Source organism: Grammomys surdaster, unplaced genomic scaffold, assembly GCF_004785775.1.
Source record: "Grammomys surdaster isolate TR1022 unplaced genomic scaffold, NIH_TR_1.0 203, whole genome shotgun sequence".
Taxonomy (NCBI): Eukaryota; Metazoa; Chordata; class Mammalia; order Rodentia; family Muridae; genus Grammomys; species Grammomys surdaster.
In genome coordinates, this window is record NW_021604648.1 from 2,821,182 (window position 1) to 2,841,564 (window position 20,383).

General features: G+C 41.0%; 1 protein-coding gene across 1 annotated transcript; it reads right to left on the reverse strand.

The window, feature by feature from the left end:
• Positions 1-4,249: 4,249 nt before the first annotated feature.
• Thap12 (THAP domain containing 12) lies at positions 4,250-19,927 on the reverse strand. The gene is made up of 5 exons (XM_028770655.1): positions 19,547-19,927; positions 15,184-15,304; positions 12,101-12,208; positions 9,407-9,443; positions 4,250-7,158 (listed from the first exon to the last, which is right to left on the reverse strand). The coding sequence occupies exons 1-5, from the start codon at positions 19,633-19,635 to the stop codon at positions 5,240-5,242; spliced, it is 2,274 nt and encodes a 757-aa protein (XP_028626488.1). The 5' UTR covers positions 19,636-19,927; the 3' UTR covers positions 4,250-5,239.
• Positions 19,928-20,383: the final 456 nt, after the last annotated feature.

A 20,383-nucleotide genomic window follows, 5' to 3' on the forward strand; every position in this document is an offset into this window, starting at 1 on the left:
TGATTGGCTAGAATCCTCATAACCTGAGCTTTCCTTAATGAAGGTGACCTTCACTCTTTGCTCTAAAAAGCCCATTTATGCTATCATGAGATTGCCCTTTCATTCTGAAATGTGCTCCAGTTAGGATGGTCACTTATACCGTTATCTACCTGTAGCCTTGGTTCTGGCAGTCCCTAGCTTGCATGTCTGTCTTGTCCACATGACTGAGCAAACTCAAGGCCTGGATTGCATCTTATTCACCTTGTATCCAGGGCATGGGCTCTGTTCCATCTCCTCTGTTCCCATAATACTTAGCCTGGTGCCTGAGGCTAAATAGTTGGAATGCTGCAGCCATCCAATGTAACATTTGAAGTTAGTATAAGAAGCAAGCAAGAGTTAACACATTAGATTTACAGACCTTCACACCATGCTGGAATCCTGGTTCCATAGCTCATTTGGTGTCTGACTTCCAAGGCTCAGACTCTCACCTGGAAAAGGGGTGTATGTGCCCTCTTTATGGGTAGAGGTTTCATGACACAGGCCAGGCAAACTGCCTCTGCATAAGCCTGGCATACACCAAGCGGCTAACAGTGGCTGCTACTGTGAACAGTAACTCTCCTGCTGCTGTAGGAAAACCAAATCGGCACCTCACAAGCATCCCATGGGGACTCCGTTAACTACATTAAATGAATGCTTAGTCTAGTGCTAGGTGTTGGCTGCAGACCAGATTCTTGGATTACAAGACCCATTAATCAAAATTACAATTTGGAAGTCAGAAGTTGTGACTTTTCTAAGTCCAGTTTTAATAATCTGACCCCCCATCCTTACATCTTTATGAATAAAGCAGATGAGAGAATGGAAGCACTGCCCACTGTATCCCAGAGGTTCATCAGCAGCTTTTAAACTCACCCCTCCTCCAACTGTCCTGCCAAAGCTACTCACGTAAGCAGTCAACTTGGATATTTGGGTCCAGCTCTTCTTTGCTGTCAGCCTCTTGTGTGAAGTGATTAATGTACGCAGAGAAAATAGAAAGGACTCAGACTGAGTCAATGGTTTTCTTGATCCCTCAATTACAATATCCTCTTTTGCAGTATATCCTTGTTGAACATTTGGAACGAATTAGGACTTTAAACTTCCAGATGTTCAAGCTACTACTGTAAATTTAAACTCATTAAAAAGGGGGCAGATTTACTACCTCTACTTAGTTTTGAAGTCTGTTGTTCACTCTGTCCAAGTAATTTATGGAGACAAACACAGTGGTATGTATTCTATTTATATAGCATTTATAGGGAAAAATAAGGGCATAAAAACAGGTCTGGAAATAAACTGCCAATGTACAGATCAGACTTATTGTTCCTAAGTTAGTAATTATTTCCTGAAGCTGATCTAGGAGATATTTTTATGCTAATTTATACTAAAAATCATTTTGCTTTTCCTGGCCATAGAAAGCTGGCTAGTGCAGCATCTGATGATGGCAGGAGAAAGTTGCACACGCTCTCATGAAATAAATGGACCTGGACCCTTATGGTAGTGTCTTGGCAGCTGAACAAAGGCGGCAGCATTTCTACATCCAGTTTGTAAAGCCTCAGAAGTTGCAGGCTCCAACTTTTTTTTTTTTTTTGCTTTTCAAGGAACCCATGTCAACTATAATGAGTGCGCTTTCGATGTTGTGCTGAAAGCTGGCACTGGATGAAGCAAGAACGTAAAAGAACTCTATATCCAAGGCAAATATTTCCTTTACAAACCTTAAGAATGAAGTGGCCTTCATAATCAATTTTAAGATCAAATGCCTGGGCTCAAGTACCCGGTTCTGGCACTCATTAGCTATAATTTGGGACAATTAATTTATCTCTGAACAGTTGCTTTCTCAACTGAAAAATAGGGCTAATACCTGCCCAAGTTTTTCTGGGAAATAAATGAGATAATGAAGGTGCTTTGTCAGCTCTGAAGTATCATATAAATATTAACAAACACTGCAAGGATGACTTTCCTGTGCCTGAATAATCACTTCAGTGTTAAGAAGTGCCCCCCCACTCTGCCCCCAAAGAAATGAAATAAACCAAATCCAGCTCAACTACTGCAGAGGGACAGTCTCCAGAGGAGGCCACTTCCAGCTCATACTACTACTGACCTCATGGAGCCCATGATGCAACAGAAATTACAGGCAAGTTTGGATAAGGATCTGTCCCCTCTATTTTAGAGGGCCACCACCATCCTACAGTAGGATTCAGCCGGGTAACTTTCCTCCCAGAAGTGAGAGTAAACGTCAAGAGCAAAAATCCCTGCAATTAAATGTTAATTCTTGAATATATTTCTTATGACATTCTGCAAGCTGTCTAGATACACTTTTTTATTCAAACTCCACAAGGTTTTCATGGATACTTCCCCCCCTCCCCACTTTAACTTTAATAAATCTAATATAAGGAAGTTTTGCATTTTGTGTGCATGGTTATCTCAGAGTATAGCTGAGGAGGCTGAAGAAATGGCTGGGTGGTTAAGAGCACTCACTGCTCTTGCAGAAGACCAGGGAGATCCCAGCACAGACATCTAGCAGCTCACAACCATCTGCTAACTCCAGCTGAAGGGCTTCCAACACCTCTGGACTCCAAAGGCCCCTGTATTCACACATGCACACACCTCCTCCCCATACATACAATTTTAAACAAAAATATATATTTAAAAAATAAAATACAGTTGTAACCCTATAGGCCAAATCTAGGTTGTAAGTTCTCTGGGTAAGTGTACTTGGTTACTGCCAATACTTAAATACTTAGTTGAGAAGCTTGGCATATTTGTGACATAACTAGCTATCACGGCTACCGTTCAGTAATTACCTAGTTTTAGAAAATAGAAATTTCCATCTGTGCAATCATCACAAACTCAAACCACTATCAAGGATCAATTTGTGAAAATCCTTTTTCTGTTTATTGAAACTGGGTTTCACTATTGTAATCTTGGCTGGTCAGAAAGTACCTAGATCAGGCTGTCTTCAAACTCCCAGCGATTCCTCTGCTTAAGATCCCCATGCACCACCACGCCTGGTATGTCTTTTTAACTGAGGTTTTGCCAGGGTACAGCTCTGGCAGAATGCCTGCCTGGCAGGCGTGAGGCTTTCACTTTTCCACAGGGCACAAAATTAGAGAACACAAAAGATGGCACCTTCAAATGTTTCTGGACACATGGTTGTAGTGGACTGACAACAGGACCCATTTGACAACTATGGCTGTCAAGGGGACCTTACTTGCTGGTTCCTTCCATCTAGGGTAGCCAAGCGATTTGCTTGGACAGTATGTGGTGTATAAGTGATACTCCATGAGTTCCTGAGTGCAGATTTTGAAGGTCCCCTTGCCATTTTGGAACACTAGAACCATAATGATGTAAGATAGAGGATCACATGGAGACACCTGGCCATCCCACCCAGCAAACCTGCCAACCAAAGGCAGAAAGCCTACGTAACACTTGCAAAGAATCATTTAACCAACCTCAAAACAGTGAAAAGTGAAATTGTTTTTTTAAACTAAGTCTGGGCAGCAGCAGGTCATTGACAACAAATTACCTAATCCCCACAGCACAACCTTACAGTGGAGGAAACAGACCTGGGTTGGGTAGTCTGCTAGTTACAACACTTGTAAGAGTCCCAAGAACTAGATACATACAACAGGCCAACTCTGGTCTGCTTCACTGACACCCTGAATTGGTCAGTCTCTGTTAAGGACAGAACTCTAACAACAAAAGTAACCTGCACGGGTAATATGTCCTGATTTGATACAAACACCAGACTTGACCCAGTGCTGCAACACATGCATCCAATTCTGCTGTCTGAAGCTCCAATAACATTAACTCACTTCAACACAAAATAGTTCCATGGCAGTCATGTGATTCACCCAGCGACATTCTAACCAGCAACAAACAGTAAACATGAGCCCCAACAACCTATAGCAGGGCCATAATATATACTGAGCAAAACAGTTAAAAAAGCAAACTTCCAGCTTGCTTCTACAGTACTGAGATGTGAGACTGGGCCTTGCTCATGCTAGCAAGAGCTCCACTCCAGTCCTCACTTAGTAACTTCTTGATTTTAATTATTTTTCTATACCTTAAAACACAAACCGAAAAAAGAAAAACTAAAAAATACTTCATCTTGAATTATAAAAGGCATGAGGCTAATTATGAAATAACCATTTTAAGAAATATACAAGAATGTGTTCTGACTCATCAAGAATACCTCACCTGAAATTTAAACAAAATTCACATTTTATTTAGATTGAAATAAACTATACAAAATTGATTTTATTCACCAAAAATAACAGCAATATTTTCTGTATTATTTTTTAGATAAACCACAAAACATTTATTTCTGTAGGTTTTGCTTATAAATCAAGACGAGGCAGTAGACATAATCATGTAGAAAGAAGAAGAAAATAGACAAGTCAGTTACCTATACGGATGGCCTCTGGGTCTGTCTTCTCCGAAAAGCAGAAGTGAAGAGCAAAAAAGCCTGTAACAATGTGGGCTCAGCAAAGGAATGTAAACAGCAACAGTCCAGTGAGGAGCAGCAGTGCCTGGCTCTGCCATTCTTACATTAGCCTGTTCCTCTGAGGTTCTTCTGCCCTGACAGAGTCTACACACAGGGCTGCTCATTACTTCCTGGGACTGCCCATTACAAGCTGTTCTGTTGTTTTGCTTTTGCAATACTGAGGTGAAAACCCAGAACTTGCACATGCTAGGCAAGAGCTCCACACTAAGCTCCAACCCAGTTCTTACTTGTTTTTGAGACAGGCTCTTACTATGTAGTCCAGGCTGGCCTAAAACTTGTTATCCTCATGCCTCTGCCTTCCAAGTGCTGCTACCACAGATTTTAAACACCTATAACTCCAAGTCAAAAGTCAGTGGTATATTTCATCATGACACATTATAAAATGTATTTTTCTCACAAAATTCATTTTCCTGATAACTTAATAACTGACAACTGAATCAACAGTGATAATGTCATATCTAAAATGACTTTTAACTAAAACATTTCCAGAGTGCCACTAGCAAAAAGAGGCATTTTAGCACTCCCAATGCCAACTTCTGGAAGGATGGATAGGTATTCAAAGTATGAGAGTCCAAACAGGGGCCATTTAAATACGTGGATTACCAATAGCTAATGAGATGTTAAACTGGAGGTCTGTCAGCAAGTCATTAAGTGACCTACTACTATACCTTACAGCTTTTCTTCCAAACAGCAAAATAAGACAACAGCCATTTTTAAAATCTTTTAGGTATTTTCAATGGTTTCTGAATTATTTGTAGGAAGCTCTGATTTATTTGTATAGAGTTTGATGTATGTGTCCACCATTAAATCTAAATCATGTTTTATATCAAAATTTATGTTAAGCAAAGCCAAATTGCTCGACCTCTGGTCTGTCAGAGTATTCCGCAGGTACGCTTTGAGACGCTTCCGTCCATTTTCATAGCGCTCATTCTCAACCTTCATCACAGGGAGAATACACAGGACCTTCAGCAAAGCATATACATTAGGGAAAAACTTGATGTCAGGAAGATGGAGGGCTTCATAAATGGTGGACGGGAGCTCAATATCTTTTCCTCTGTGTTTCCACTTGATTCTCCAACAGTGAAGCTCAGCAGAGAGTGTGTCAGGATTGGGTAGGTCACTTCTGTACATGTCAGCATGGTGCTCTTCTGATGTGTTAAATTTGAGCTGCCCCATCACTGAGGGTACCAGAGATAGGCATTTCAGAGCTTTGAGGTGCTGTTCAGAGAAAATATCTTTAAGTTCCTGAATAATGTGCTCCACTGTTGGAACACTGAGAGTGTCTTTATAGTAACTCTCGGAGGTTAGCTGAGATTCCAGGTTACCTTGCTGGGCTCTCCGGAACTTCCCTGGGAGTTTCATTTGAACGTCAAGTTTGGTTGCTAAATTTGTGGCTTCCTCAAACCAAAACTCATGATAAACTTCAATATTTTCCATCACTTCGTTAAGTGAATGCAATACTGCAGTCAAGCTGCTGGCTGCAAAGAAGACATCAGAGGTTTGTCCCTGGAGATTCTTCCCAAAGGCTCTTGTAAAAGATAAGACATTTTTAAGAACAACAATGGTAACAATGAAATCAAAATCTGTCACTGCACTACAGAGTACAAATGCTCGTCCAGCTATATAGTTATTCCACCTAATATTCGTGCCGCTATTTATACCATCTAAACATAAGACAAGTGCTTGTAGGAGATCCACTAAGATTTCAAAAGCATCATGCCTGCCTGTCCACTGGGAATGACAAATTTCCTTCAGTTCTTTAGCCCGTTCTTCACTATTCTGAAAAAGAACAGAAATTACATTGTCAAGTTCTAAAAGCAGCTGTGGTGATCGATGGAAGAACGAACAGACTTCCTCAATGGTTCCTAAAGCCACGGACACCCCAGTCACAGGCACAGACTTTGCCAACCATGCATTTAAGGCACAGGAAGAACAGAGCGTGTAGACAGCCTGGGGATATTTTTCTAAAAGTCTTGAAGCAACAACTTTCATTTTGGAAGAAAATCCACTGGACACAATGTAAGCCTGACCACGACAATATTCCATATTCAATCCCCATTTCTCAGTTATTGTAGTGTGAAATTTCACAGCCAAAATCTCTGCATCGGCTTCATAGGGCAGAAATCCCACAAACTCCTCTCTCAGGTTGTGAGCGTCATCGACAAACCTCACCAGCACGGGCAGGTGCTCCTCTCCTGCTATGTCCACCACATCGTCTGTAATAATGGAAAAGAAGTGTGAGTCCCGCACTTCCCTGAGTGTCTCCTCCCGGATGCAGCTCTCACAGATCTCCAGCATCTGCCTCTGCTGAGTTTTAGAGCAGAATAACGTGTTGACCGCCGTGGTCTCAAAGCGCTTCCTTAGGACCTCTTCTCCAGAATTGATGCGGCACTCCAGGAGTGCCTGGAAGTTATCTGGAGCAAAGAGGCCCTCTGGGATCTCGTCAGCCTCGTGCCCATCCAAGGGAATGTTCTGCTTTCCCATGAGAATCAGAATCTCAAATAATGACTTGAGGTACTCTTTGTTCTCCTTCTCTTCAAGGGTTAAAGGCAGCACATTTCCATCCTGTTGGTTCCCAGCTTCTGCACTGGGGTTCTGAGCATTGCTGTTAGTTTCCTGTTCTTGTTCAGAAGTTTCCTCAACTGGAAAACAAAAAGTTAGTTTTACAAACAGATACATAAAGAACTACAAAAGACAAAACAAAATACACTTTTGATTGGCTAAATATTTTAAATCCAAAAACTCATTCATTCACCATTAATAGACCATCAACAGAGTAGACACAAATAAAAATAAGTAAGAGACAAATGCTATAGACAGATTTTAATAAATACAAACACTGTTACAAAATAGAAACAATTTTTAATAAACTCACAAGGCATTTCACAAACTATTAACATTAATGACAGAAAGTCTACGCCATGAGGAAAAGGAAGACGAGGAGAACAAATATTCCTACAGGCACCGTGGCCAGCATTTTATAATATCACATTCCTTTCTACAGGAAGACGGTCTCAATCCCACTTGACAAGGCTACAGATACAGTTACAGGATAGAAATGAAAGGACATCCACGAATCAGAGAGACACTACTTCTATCTAACTGCTATATCACACTTCTATATGGAAGATAGTTCTATAAAACCTAACAGGGTGGGGCTGATGTTAGACTATTAGCCCACTTAGCCGAGTCTCTTCATATCTGGATAGGGAAAGTTTCCTGTCCATAGTCAATAATGGCTCCAGGAAAAAGAATTAAAATCTGAAGAACCCTTAAAAATCAAGTTCTTAAAGTCTAGGTCTCTGAGAAAGCCATCAAAAATTATATAGTATCACTGAGAAAACATCTGTGGTGGTTTAAATAGGAATGGCTCCTATAGATTCATGTTTGAATGCCTGGCCACAGGGAGTGCCACTATTAGAGGTATAGCCTTATTGCAATAGGTGTGGCCTTGTTGAAGGAGATATGTCACTGTGGGGGTGGGGATTTACAGGTAGTATAAACTCAAGCCATGACCAGTAAAGCATAACAGTTCCCTTCTGCTGTCTGTGGATCAACATATAGAACTCTTGGCTCCTTCTACACCATGTCTGTGTGCATGCTGCCATGCTTCAAACCATGATGATAATGAACTGATCCTCTGAAACTGTAAGCCAGCCCCAATTAGATGTTGTTCTTTATAAGAGTTGTGATCATTGTGTCTCTTCATAGACATAAAACCCTAACTTAAGACAACAGTTGAACAGGAGGTTGCATTTGACAATGACATGAGTATGAAGGACACAGACAGGGAAGGTACAGCAGGTGGCTGGTGTACATACTCCAGTCAAAGCACTAAGGTGGCAGAGACAAGCAGGCTCCCTGATACAGAGCAACGTCTAGTGTGACTGGGACTGTGAAAGCTCTGCTTCTAGGTATTCCAGGCTCTCAGAGCTCAGTAGGGCTCAGGGAGGATTCCTCCCCTAGTCCTCCTCTGTCATAACCACCCAGAAAGAAAGAGGTTAACCTGGATGCCTGCCTTCCTTACCGTGCCCCCTCCCCCTGCCCTCATTCACTCCTTCACTTCCAATCAACTGAGCTCAGAGTTCAGCAAGTTCTCAACGCTGTGCTCTCTCCTCTGGTTCACCTGCTAAATACCTTAGGCTATCAGAAACCTTAATGACATCTAAATGAATGTGGTTACTTCAATCTAGCAGCTTGCTTTACACTACGCTGTGTTTGTATAAAATACCTTTTCTGTCTTTCTTTGCTGAGTTTGCTTCCTCATCTATAAAGGAGGAAAACAGCATTACTTATCATGGAGCTACTGTGAAAATTAAATAAAGTACCAGGAGGATAGAATGGCATCAATCAAAACTAATGCCTGTAGTAGCAAGAGACGATAAAGGAGAAATGGGGTCAACTGGTAAGAACAGAAACAGCTTGCAGCCTCACCTTCTAATGGCACAGCTTACACATCAGCACATACAAAGCTTCTGTAACCATGACACCCAATGCACCAACTGCCTGCACTGCATTTATTCCTTAAGCCAAGAAATAATTATGGACCACAAGGTACATGGGTGTAATTGGACTGGCTGGCTTTACTGGAGCCTTTCCTTCCCTACTGGGACACTCTGGTCTGCCACTACTACCACAGCACCTCGAAGGCAGAGGCGCCCTTTCTCTGTGCTCTGTAACAGCAATTTGCATAGTACAGCAATCCCAGGCAAAGACAGAATGAACTAAGACTATAGTCTCTAATAATCAAGGCTGTAGGATAGAGCCAATCACTCTTGTACATACACTCTCAAGGGAAGCTGTGGAAATAAAACATATTTAGTTGTTCTTACCAGGTCAAGGCCTTCTTTAAAGGCCTTGAGAAGCTGAGCCATTAACACTATCACTTACTTTTTTTTTGTTTCAGAGTCCTGATTTCATCTTCACTCTAAAAAAAAAAATATATTTTAAGAAAATCACTTCTTATAAATCATCTTAAACTTTAAAAAGGCTGTTGAGCAAAAAAATTTCTCATTCAAGAATTTGAGGGATTCTATTACTGTTGTTTAAGGAAAAAGTGTCTCATGTACTGAGGATGACATTAAACTTCTGATCCTCTTGCCTTCATCTCTCAGGTGCTAGCTTTTGTGGTGCTACGAATCGAACCCAGGACTTCATGCTTGTTATACAAGCACTTTAACCAACTAACCATCGTCCTTAGCTCCAAAGAGCGTCAGTTCTTCAGATGGAGTACATTCTTCAAACAGGGGGTAGGAAACCAACACTATTTAATGTGCTCATGAGTCCAAGCTAAAGCAAAGTACTAGAAGAGAAAGCACGTGCTCTTTAATCTACTGTCTCCCTGAGTATCCTAACTAGATGAATGTGTATTAAGTAATAAATGAGATGAAGGTACACCACACATAGCACTTAGCATCAAATTCAAGAGGACACGGTAGACTCCTCTTCCAAATCTAGCCTTAAAGATGTCACAAAACAAGAAGTCTGCTGCAACACAGAACCTACAAAAACAATGAGAAGTGTCTAGGAAGCAGAAAGTGACAGCATCAGCTCAGAAAGGAAGTAAATACAGAAAGCATACTCAAGGCTCTCTAGTGTTTATACTATACTACTATCTGTAGCAGGGAACAAGAGTGCCAAGAGCCTCAGACAGCACGATACCTGAGAGCAGCTCTGGATACTGCTACGACTAACAAACATTAGCAGGTTGCTTAGCTGGAACAGTCCCTCCTAGACCAGAGGGCAGCAGCTAAAGCACGACCAATGGAAGTTGCCTGCCATGAAAGGCAAAGTTAGGGATGCAACAGCTGCAAACACAAAGTGGCTGGCTGAGCTCTTCACTGTGGGACAGAGTACTCAGAAGAAAGTTGGTGCAGAGGACTGTCGCAAGGGTCAGTACTCATCTGCAACAAACACCAGAGAAAAAGATGGGAAAACCAGGAAGCAAAACTAAGTGTGATGGATTAAGTCACAAGAAGTAAATGGTCAACAGACTGTATAATAAAGAAAAGGAAAATACACTATGGCACTTGTTATTAAAAAGGGGAGGGGCGTGTTGGTGGTACTTGAAATTGAAGCCAGTACCTTGCAAATGCCAGGCAAGCATTGTATTAGATTATATCTCTGGCCCTGTTCAATAAAAAGAAAATGTCCACAATAAGAAACTTCAGGAAGCCTTCGGGAAGAGGAGAATCAGACAGCACCAGACTTCAAGGACAATGGAGACATACAAGATTCTCTATGCACCACTTAATGTTTGAAAAAAAAAATATGAGGTTTTTTAAAAAAAAATAATAGTTGTAGTTAAAGAACTAGGAGATATTACAAAATACTGCCAGCTAAGCAGGAGAGCATCACATCTTCAAACTGGTTTGGGGTATATACATGTGAGCAAAAACATTCAGGAAGCTTAAAAAAAAAGTATGCCCCCCAAATCAAGGGGACACTAGAAAAATAAACAAGTATAGCAGTTGCTGATTAACTATCAACTCTAAAAAAACACTGCTGTAGTTTCAGGAACAGAGAAAGCGAAACACTAAAAAATTCTAGATGAAGATCATAAACTTTTGTAAACAAAATTAAAGCACAAGAGAGAGAAAAGGGAGAAGCTGGGCAAGCCAAGAGAACTGCCCCCAGCCCTCCCCAGCCCTGAGGACCTTATGGGTCTCATCTAACTCTCAGGAGCAGTGTCTACAACACGCAAGGTTTTCTTCAAACAAACTAATCAAACCAAAAAAAAAAAAACCAAACCAAACCAACAACCATATCCCTCAAAAAAAAACTAACTAAACTAAAACCAAACCAAACCACCCTCTGAAGAGCTAACAGGATATTGTCTTCAAAACCAGATAAGGGGAGCTGAGACAGTAAGCTGGCTTAGCAGGTAATGGCTTGTGTCTTACAAGCACATCCTGGGAGTTCCCAAGGTAGGAGAGACCAATTCCTAAAATGTGTCCTCTGGTTTCCATACACATAGCAAGGCATATGCGTGTGCACACTAGTAATTACATAGATTGAACCAACCCAAACAAAAAAGGTCTTGATAGTGGCAATGTGTAAGTAATTGTGTTTACACAAGGTCAACAAAAAAATAGGTCTATTTTGGTTATCAAGTCTAAAAGGTAGCAGAAGACTATAAAAGCACATATGAGTAAAGCATACAACATGGAAAACTTTTTAAACTTTTTCTAGAACCTGTCAAAAGTAGTAATAGTGAAATCCTGATCTCTAAAACAATCCAGATCTCCAGTTCTAATACTTTCCTTTTCTTTATTTTTTTGTGCTAAATTCTAGAAACATGGCAGTTTTATTCTCCTTGCTACCAAGCTCAGGAAAGCTATGAGGTAGTGGTCTGTAATCAACAGCACTCATCCACCTCAACTCAACAACAATCAACTGGCTATATTTAGACACGGTTTTCTAGTTTAACCAATAGTAAGACAGACTCTCTCTTAACAAGCATAGCACTCATTTCCTAGCATACTACCTGTGAGACACAGAGTAACTTGGATAAGCTGCTAACAAATGCTTCCACACTTGTTTAATAGGATTATGGAGATGGGAAAGCTGGAGAGCCAGACATACCAACTCTTTTATTCGTTTTCTGTGTCGGCTATGTGGATTGTTCAAGTGGCTGGTAAGATCAAATATTGTTGGTATTGCATTATCTCGAAGAACTGTCCGATAAGGACTCTGAAAAAGAAAATACATCAATTCAGAGATGGTCTTTCAAAAAAAAGTAAATAAAATTCTACACTAATGACATCCCCAGTACTTCTTTACCTGTTTCTAAAGTAAAAATTCACTGTCCTTCTGGAGATCATAGCTGTTCTGCCCTTCCATGAGCTACCAAATCTACAGGAATCACATCTCCCAAATTATCTATGTCCTTCTGTATTCAATCATAATGCTCCCTCCTTACCTGCTGTTCACTCCACTGCCGTTGTTAGGAAATATCAAAACACAGTAAAAATAACACTAACTTGACCAATGACTCGCTAAGAGGCTCTAGTTAAATTAACTCACTTTTTAGACCCCAGTTTATTTTTCTAAATACAAGTCAAGTTCAGTTCAACATTTTCCAAAATGAAACAATTAACAAACTAAGGATAACAAAATACATAATCACAATTCTACCATCATTCAGTCAGGCATTTCTAAACTCCCTTCTTGTCCCAATGATCTTATCACTGGAGAAGAGACTGTCTCTGCCCTGTTACTTGTGCCTTGCTGGAAGCTGGGCTCAAACCTACACAGTGACAGTCTTCCACAGTGAGCCAAGAGGAAGCTGGGACAACAAGAAATTAATTAAAGAGAGTAACTGATAAATAACTACTATTCCTGCTCTCTCTAGTCCAAAGGGACGGCGGCTTTTACTTCTCCCTCCAGTTGCAATGAAAAACACAAAGCACAGTTTATTTGAAAGAACTTTTAGTACTAGTGATTTCAAAGCTGACTTCTGAAAAAAAATGGTCTCCCTAAATTTTTTCACCTTGGTAAGGGAGAGTGAGAAGATAGCACAGAAAAATGTATCTATGTGGAACATACTCCCTGGGTTCCACTCAAAGAGATGCTGAAAATACTCAGGGAGAATTGCTACTCAGAGTCAGTGTTTTCTAATTCAATCCCACACATCACAGAAGACAAAAGAAAGTCTTAATTTATTATTGTTACTATATTTACTTTTTTGGTATGTTGAGACATGGTCTCACTGTATTTGCTCAGATGGACCTCGACTCATAATCCCACCTACCTCTGTCTCCTGACTGCTGGAATTACAGGTATGAGCCCCCATATCAAACTGAAATGTAATTTCTTATTGATTCTCTACTTCTATGCTGGACTAGGAACTCTGACTCACCAGAAAGTTTGAGTTGAGATTGGTTATGGATAAAGCTACAGAGGAAAGCAAACTCTATGACTTCCCAAGTTTTCCCACTTTCTCACTAAGCCAAAGTCTCAAAACAAACACAGTCAACATCAAATAGCCGGGTGTTTGGGGGAGGGATAAGACATTCTAAACAATTTAAAAATTTTAAATCTAGCAGACAAAGCAAAGATCAGAAAAACTAGAATGTGAATGAAAAATGGGACATTCATTTATAAATACATGTGTCAAAAGATTATATCTAACTCACATGAACAATTTTAACTCCCTATCAAGGTTTACTTTTTGGCAATTTAAAGGAACTACACTGATCTTACTTTAGCATCAAAGATAATAAAAATTGTGGTTTTGGCGGAACTACTCATGTATGTTAACAAGATCTTAAATGCCAAACTATAAAGCCAAAGGGCTTACATATTTTAACACAATTATCGTACAAGCTGGCTTTCAACAGCTGCTTGTTCTACACATAGAGAAAAAAACATTTCTCATATTTGGGTTAATTTATTTAAGATGAAAGAATCTTTTGGGAATTAAAAAAGCAAAACTAGCTAATCTTTCTGATATATACTCTGAATAAAGTCATCTACAAGAGTAAGCTATATTTTAAAAATTTCAAATTAATCTCACTGAAATTATACATTAAGAGATAATATCTACTATGCTAAAATAAAAAAAAGGCAAGGCTTGTACATTTTAAAATAATTTGTGGTATTTTTACTGAATGTCAAGAACACACAAGTAGTTTGTCTTTTACATGTGAGACTTTTTGGCTGATGAGTATTACACTTGTAATAAAACAAGGCAAAAGAAAAAAATCCCTCAAGTATTTGTGATTAAATTGTTGAACCAGAATTGGCTCACCTCCCAATGACTTCACAAGTATCTGCTTCAATTAATACTGAGAAATAAAATAACCCAATCATTCTTTAGTTTTCTGATGCCTCTGCAAAATGCATCTGAAAAAAAATATCAAAATAAATTGCTGCACAGTAATATATAGTGTACCTTTAAGTCAAGTTTATTTCTATACCAAACCTAATATAAAATGTTAGTTATACCCAAGTAAGAACACTATGGATTACACGCTCTTCCTCATTAGTCTCTATAGTGGTTCATACATGTCAATCAAATATGCCTGGCTCTAACTTTTATGAATCATAGCAATAACAGAATCCTTGAATATTATAAACCTTAAGATTTCAAAAAGGTTACCTGATCTGGTATCTTTAGAATCAGGGCCAAGAAGGGAAAAGTCAGGGTAGGAGAATATTTTTCTTGTTACTTGTGTGATATTGACTCTTGTTTTAGCTAGCCTTTCAAAATTAAATAGTGGAAACAAAAGAAGTGTTGCTTCTTAAGAGGACATTCAAATCATAAACACAAAGACAATGGTCTCGATGAGACTGTCATTCACAAGAATGTTCTAGAGAGAGACAAGAGGCTGACTCAGTGGTAGAGCACTTGCCTAGTATACAGAAGACTCCAGGTTCTACCTCCAGAACCACATTAAAGAAACAAAACTCTAGAACATATTCATAGTATTATACATTTATATTTTCTATACACTTAAAAGTTGTTACCTCTAGTGAAGGGGGATAGGGCGTCAGGAACTGAGGGGTTTAAAAAAACGTTTCTAAGAACAAGATACTATTAAATTTCAAACTATCTTCAACTTAAAGAGTAGGGTATTGGTAGACATTCCAATAATAGATAAAGATTTACACTGCAAACCAGACACTGTAGGAAACAAAGAGAAGCCGAGGGGGCTATTACTTACAGTCCTGCAGATCATAGAGGTCTCAAAGTGTTTGGCACATAGTCGATAATGTTTATTTAGTTGATCAGGTGTTTTATCTTCTAAGTCTGCTCTTCTACAGTTCTCAACCCACTTCTGGCATCTATAGAAAAAAAAGCAAAATATAATTATGAAATATAAACTCAAACTTTAAATTTTAGCATCTAGGCTAGGCATAGTGTCACACACCTATACTCTCACTACTTGAGAGGTTGAAGCAGGAAGACTCTGGATTTGAGACAAGTCTAAGCTATACAGAAGAGTCTATTTCAAAACATAATTAATTTATGCCAGGGATGGCAGTGCATAACTTCAATCCTAGTACTTGAAAGGCAGAAAAAGGGAGATCCCAATGAGTTCCAAGCCAGGCAAAGCCACATAGTGAGACTTCAAAAATCCAAATTTAGTTTTAAGGCAAATATGCATTATTAAGAATGGATTCCTGGGGGCTGGAGAGATGGCTCAGTGGTTAAGAGCACTGCTCTTCCAGAGGCCCTGAGTTCAATTCCCAGCAACCACATGGTGGCTCACAACCATCTGTAATGAGATTTGATGCCGTCTTCTGGTGTGTCTGAAGACAGCTACAGTGTACTCATAAATAAAATAAATAAATCTTAAATAAAAAAGAATGGATTCCTGCCAGGCAGTGGTGGCGCACGGCTTTAGGCCCAGCACTTGGGAGGCAGAGGCAGGCGGATTTCTGAGTTCCAGGCCAGCCTAGTCTACAGAGTGAGTTCCAGGACAGCCAGGGCTACACAGAGAAACCCTGCCCTGAAAAACAAACAAACAAACAAACAAAAATAAAGAATTAAGATGTTTAACTCCCTGACTGTTGAAACTAGATCTTTCCCTCATTCCAAGGTAAGAAAAACAAAAATTCTGCCGTTGAAAAAGTATCACCAGTTTGAAAGCAAACTCATGTTCTACTTATATATTATATTGTATTATAAAATGGATATAATATTGTTACAAGCATAATATCTATTAACATAGTCATATATATCCTCTTAGGTCTTTTATTTTTGAGACAGAGTCTCATTAAGTATCCCTGGCTGGCCTTAAACTCGGAGATTAACTGCCTCTGCTTCCAGGAGTGCCAGGGTTAAAGATGTGCACTACTGCACACAGCTCCTCTTAGGTCTTACTATTTTAACCCTGGTACACACCTTGACACTTAATTCCACTCTTAAATATGTGAAACCACAGTGACTGTCATGATTTTCATACCTTAAACTAAAACAATATACCTAAATTATATACCATTTCATTTAGCTAAGTACTATACTACTCAGTAACCATGCCTAAGGTATCCATACTTTAATATTTTACAGTTATAAATGATTATAACCATTCTGCTTCAAAAAACAAATATTAGCCACAAAGATATGTTACTACTAAACAGTACGCCGAAGTACTACAGTCATGTTTTTAGATTATTAATCTCTGGAGATGCCACACACAGACACTGCTGTCCATAGTATCTCTAAGGTAAAAGTGTTTTGGTATCAATGGCAAGAACTGAGTGAGTATGGGACAGAAGATGATTAATCCTATGCCTTTCCATATCAAATATCTAGGAATAAATTTTGGGAAAGGTGTATAATGTCTCTCCTAAAGACAAACAGAGGTACATAGGCTCATAAAACAAAACAAACTCTATAAACACATTATTTCCCCCAAACTGATTTACTGATTCAACTGAATCCCTAAAACAAAAAACTTTAAAAAAAAATAATAAAAAAACCCAAGGTAGCTTTGAACAGCAGCGAAGATAGATTTTTTTTCCTTTAAACAATCAGTGCTGAGTAAGATATCTTTATGAAGAAACTAAAGCTTGACTAGTAATTTCACAATATAAACAAAAACAAATTCCAAGTGACTGTAAATCTAAGTATTAAAGACAAAACAAGCTAGGCATGGTGGCTCATGTCTATAATTCCAGCACTGAGGAGACTGAAGCAGGAAGACTGCTGCTAGTTCAAGGCCTGCCTGGGTTACATAGTGAATTCTAGGCTAGACTGAATGAGACCTTGCCTCCAATAAAGAAATGAATAAAATAAATATATTTTAAATAGGCAAAGATTTCATTTAAAAGGCTATCAACCACACATCTAAGGTTGATTCAAATATATATACATGTTTATAAGTAAACTTAAAATTGAAATCTATGCCAAGCATAGTGATGCATGCCTTTAATTTCAGCACTTAGGAGACAGAAGCAGGCAGATCTCTGAGTTCAAGGCCAGCCTGGTCTATAGAGTTGAGTTCCAGGACAGCTAAGGGCTACATAGAGAAACCATCTTGGGAAACAAAACAAACAGAACAAAACAAAAGATAAATATTGATGACAAGGTAGAAAAAGAGAAAGCAGCCATTTGAAATTCATTCCCATATGTGGTATGAAGATATGTATATTTCCCCCAGTACAGGGGATAGAACCTAGAACCTCATGCATGCTAATCAAGTTCTTTAGTGCTCAACTCCATCCTCTGGCTGAATGCCTGCCCAAGCCTATCAGACATCACATTATAAATCAAATCTATAATATCTTCCGAACAAACTAATACTCCAACCTTTCTTATGTCTGTAACTGTTTTATGTTAAAAAAAACCACAGGAGTCTAGGAGAGACGGCTCAGCCGGAGAAAGAGTTACTGTGCTGGTGCCTGTAACTCCAACACTTTGGGGAATGGAGATAGGAGGGCTACTGGGGTTGGCTGAACCTGGCTACAGGTTCAGTCAGACTCTTTCTTGAAGGAGTAAGGAGTAATAGAGCAAGACATCAGATGCCCTCTGGCCTCCACATGTTCACATACACACATACCCATATATAACATATATAATCTCAGAGGTTAGCCTTGACCCTTTCCCCTTACAACCTACATCCAAACTAATAGTAGATCCTGTTGGCTTCATCTTCAGACCTTCTCTAAATGCATCCATTTACCTCTTCATCCTCTTCTACTGACCTGGATTACTGCCAACAGTCTTTCCATGGTCCTCCTGCTTGCATCTTTACTTCCCTACAACTACCAACAGTCAGAAACCCTGTAAGAACTCTCACAGCTCCAAACTCTCCCACTTCACTCAGGATGAACGCCAGAATGTCTTCCATGGACAACAATTTCCTAAACAATTTTTTTCTTTTTGGTTTGGTTTTTCGAGACAGAATTTCTCTGTGTAGCCCTGGCTGTCCTGGAACTCACTCTGTAGACCAGGCTGGCCTCGAACTCAGAAATCCGCCTGCCTCTGCCTCCCAAGTGCTGGGCCTAAAGGCGTGCGTCACCACCGCCTGGCTGCCTTTAAAAAAAAAAACAATCTGCTTTTTTATGTGCATGAGTGTTTTTGCACTTCAAGCGTACCTGGTACACACGAAGGCCAGAAGAGGTTGTGTAATCTCCTGGAACTGAAGTTACAGGTGGTTAAGTCACCTGATGTGGGTACAGAACCCAGTCCTTCTGCTAGTCCAAGTGCTCTTCAGCACTGACCTATCTTTCCAACTGCTCCCCGGCTAAAAGCCCTTCCAACCTCTGCTGTATTTTTCTTCAGGATATTTTTCATTATTGGACACGCTATTATAAATATTTTACTTGCCAATTTCCCAAGGCTTGAATGTTACCTCTGAGAGGAGGGATTTTCATTTTATGTAGTTTATGTTACCTACTCTCGTACTCAGACCAATTTCTACCAATGGTCGGCTTTCAATAAATATTTGTTCAACTAATTAATATCATGTAATATTAAACGTCCGTTGATAGATCAGTTCTCTCCGTGGATTAGGTGCTTTCTGCGGTCTGTAACAAAATTCACTCGAGTCACCAGCACCTGACATGAGTACTCCAAACATAGTTAAGCACTGATTTTTAAATGAATGAACCAACATGAGAGCCCTGAGAACCACCTGCAGCCTATCACACTAAGTCCTCAAGATTCTCAAAGTACGACCCAGATTATAAGCTACCCCAAAGAGAGTGAAGTTGCAATACCTATTCCCACACCCTCACACGCAGCCTCTGCGGTCCCCACAATAACCAAAGGAGACAATGAGTAACGGTCAGCATTTGACCACTGTGATGACAAGTCCGAAGGAGGCAGCAGTTGTGATCTGCTCGACTCCAAACAGAAACACTGTCCTAGAAGAGACGGGAGACGCGGGGGAAGGTAGGAACCCCGGAACACAGCCCTGGAGTCTAACCCTCCTTTGACAGCTAAGGAACCCCGTCGGACGACCGAAGGCGCTAAGCGCCCATTTCATCCGCCTTCGCGTCCCCGGGTGGTACCCACCCGGCCGGGTGCCCGCGAACGCACGTGCGCCGAAGTCCCTGCCTCCTCCGCGCCTCACTCACCTGGCCGGGTCCCTCGGGAACCTGAAGAAGGCCAGGTCAGACTGCGTGCTCTTCCGTGTGCAGTTGGGGGCAGCGCAGAAGTTCGGCATGGTCGTCCGGCCGCCGGCCGGTCCAGCCCTCCCCTCCCCGCCTCGTCAGGGCAGCGCGGCCGCCCCGCGGGGCCGGGGAGGGGAGCTGGGCCGGCCGGCCGGCTCCGCAAGGCTGCGCGCGGAGGAGGGGCTGGCGCGCGAAGCCGCGAGGGGCAGGAGGGGCGCGCGGGCCGAGGCTGGGCTGGGGCCGCGGCTCCACAGTGCTGTGTGCGGCCGGGAGGATTTACCGCCGCCGCCGCCGCTGCTGCACCTCCAGCCCGCCCGGGACGCTGCCGCCTCCTTCCCACAATGCACCCCGGCGCTGGAGGGTGCCCTCTCTTCTCTCAGCCCTCCTTCCCCCGCCCTCCTCTCAGGCGACCTTCCCCGCGGGTTGGCATGCGCACTCAAGAGCGTCTGGCTGGCTGCGGTGTCTCAATGCACATGCGCACAACCCAACCCGCCCAAGGAAGGAATTGCGCATGCGGTGTAGTCTCTCTGGACGCCAGAGCACAACCCCAGGTTACTCTGGTACGTTTGTCCTGAGCGGATTTCGCAGGTCCGGGTCGAGCTCGAACGTTACTTCACGGCTGTGTCTTCTCTGCTTGTTTAAAAGTTGTCACAATTCATGCGTCCGTTGTATGAGTCGCCGCAGACTCTTAAAGGCAACAGATTCAGGACGACCCTAGCGACTGCTTTGAAACTCCACGCACGGATTGAACGCAAACATGGGTTGTAGAGGGTTTTTCCCGGTTTTGCCTTTCAGTTACTC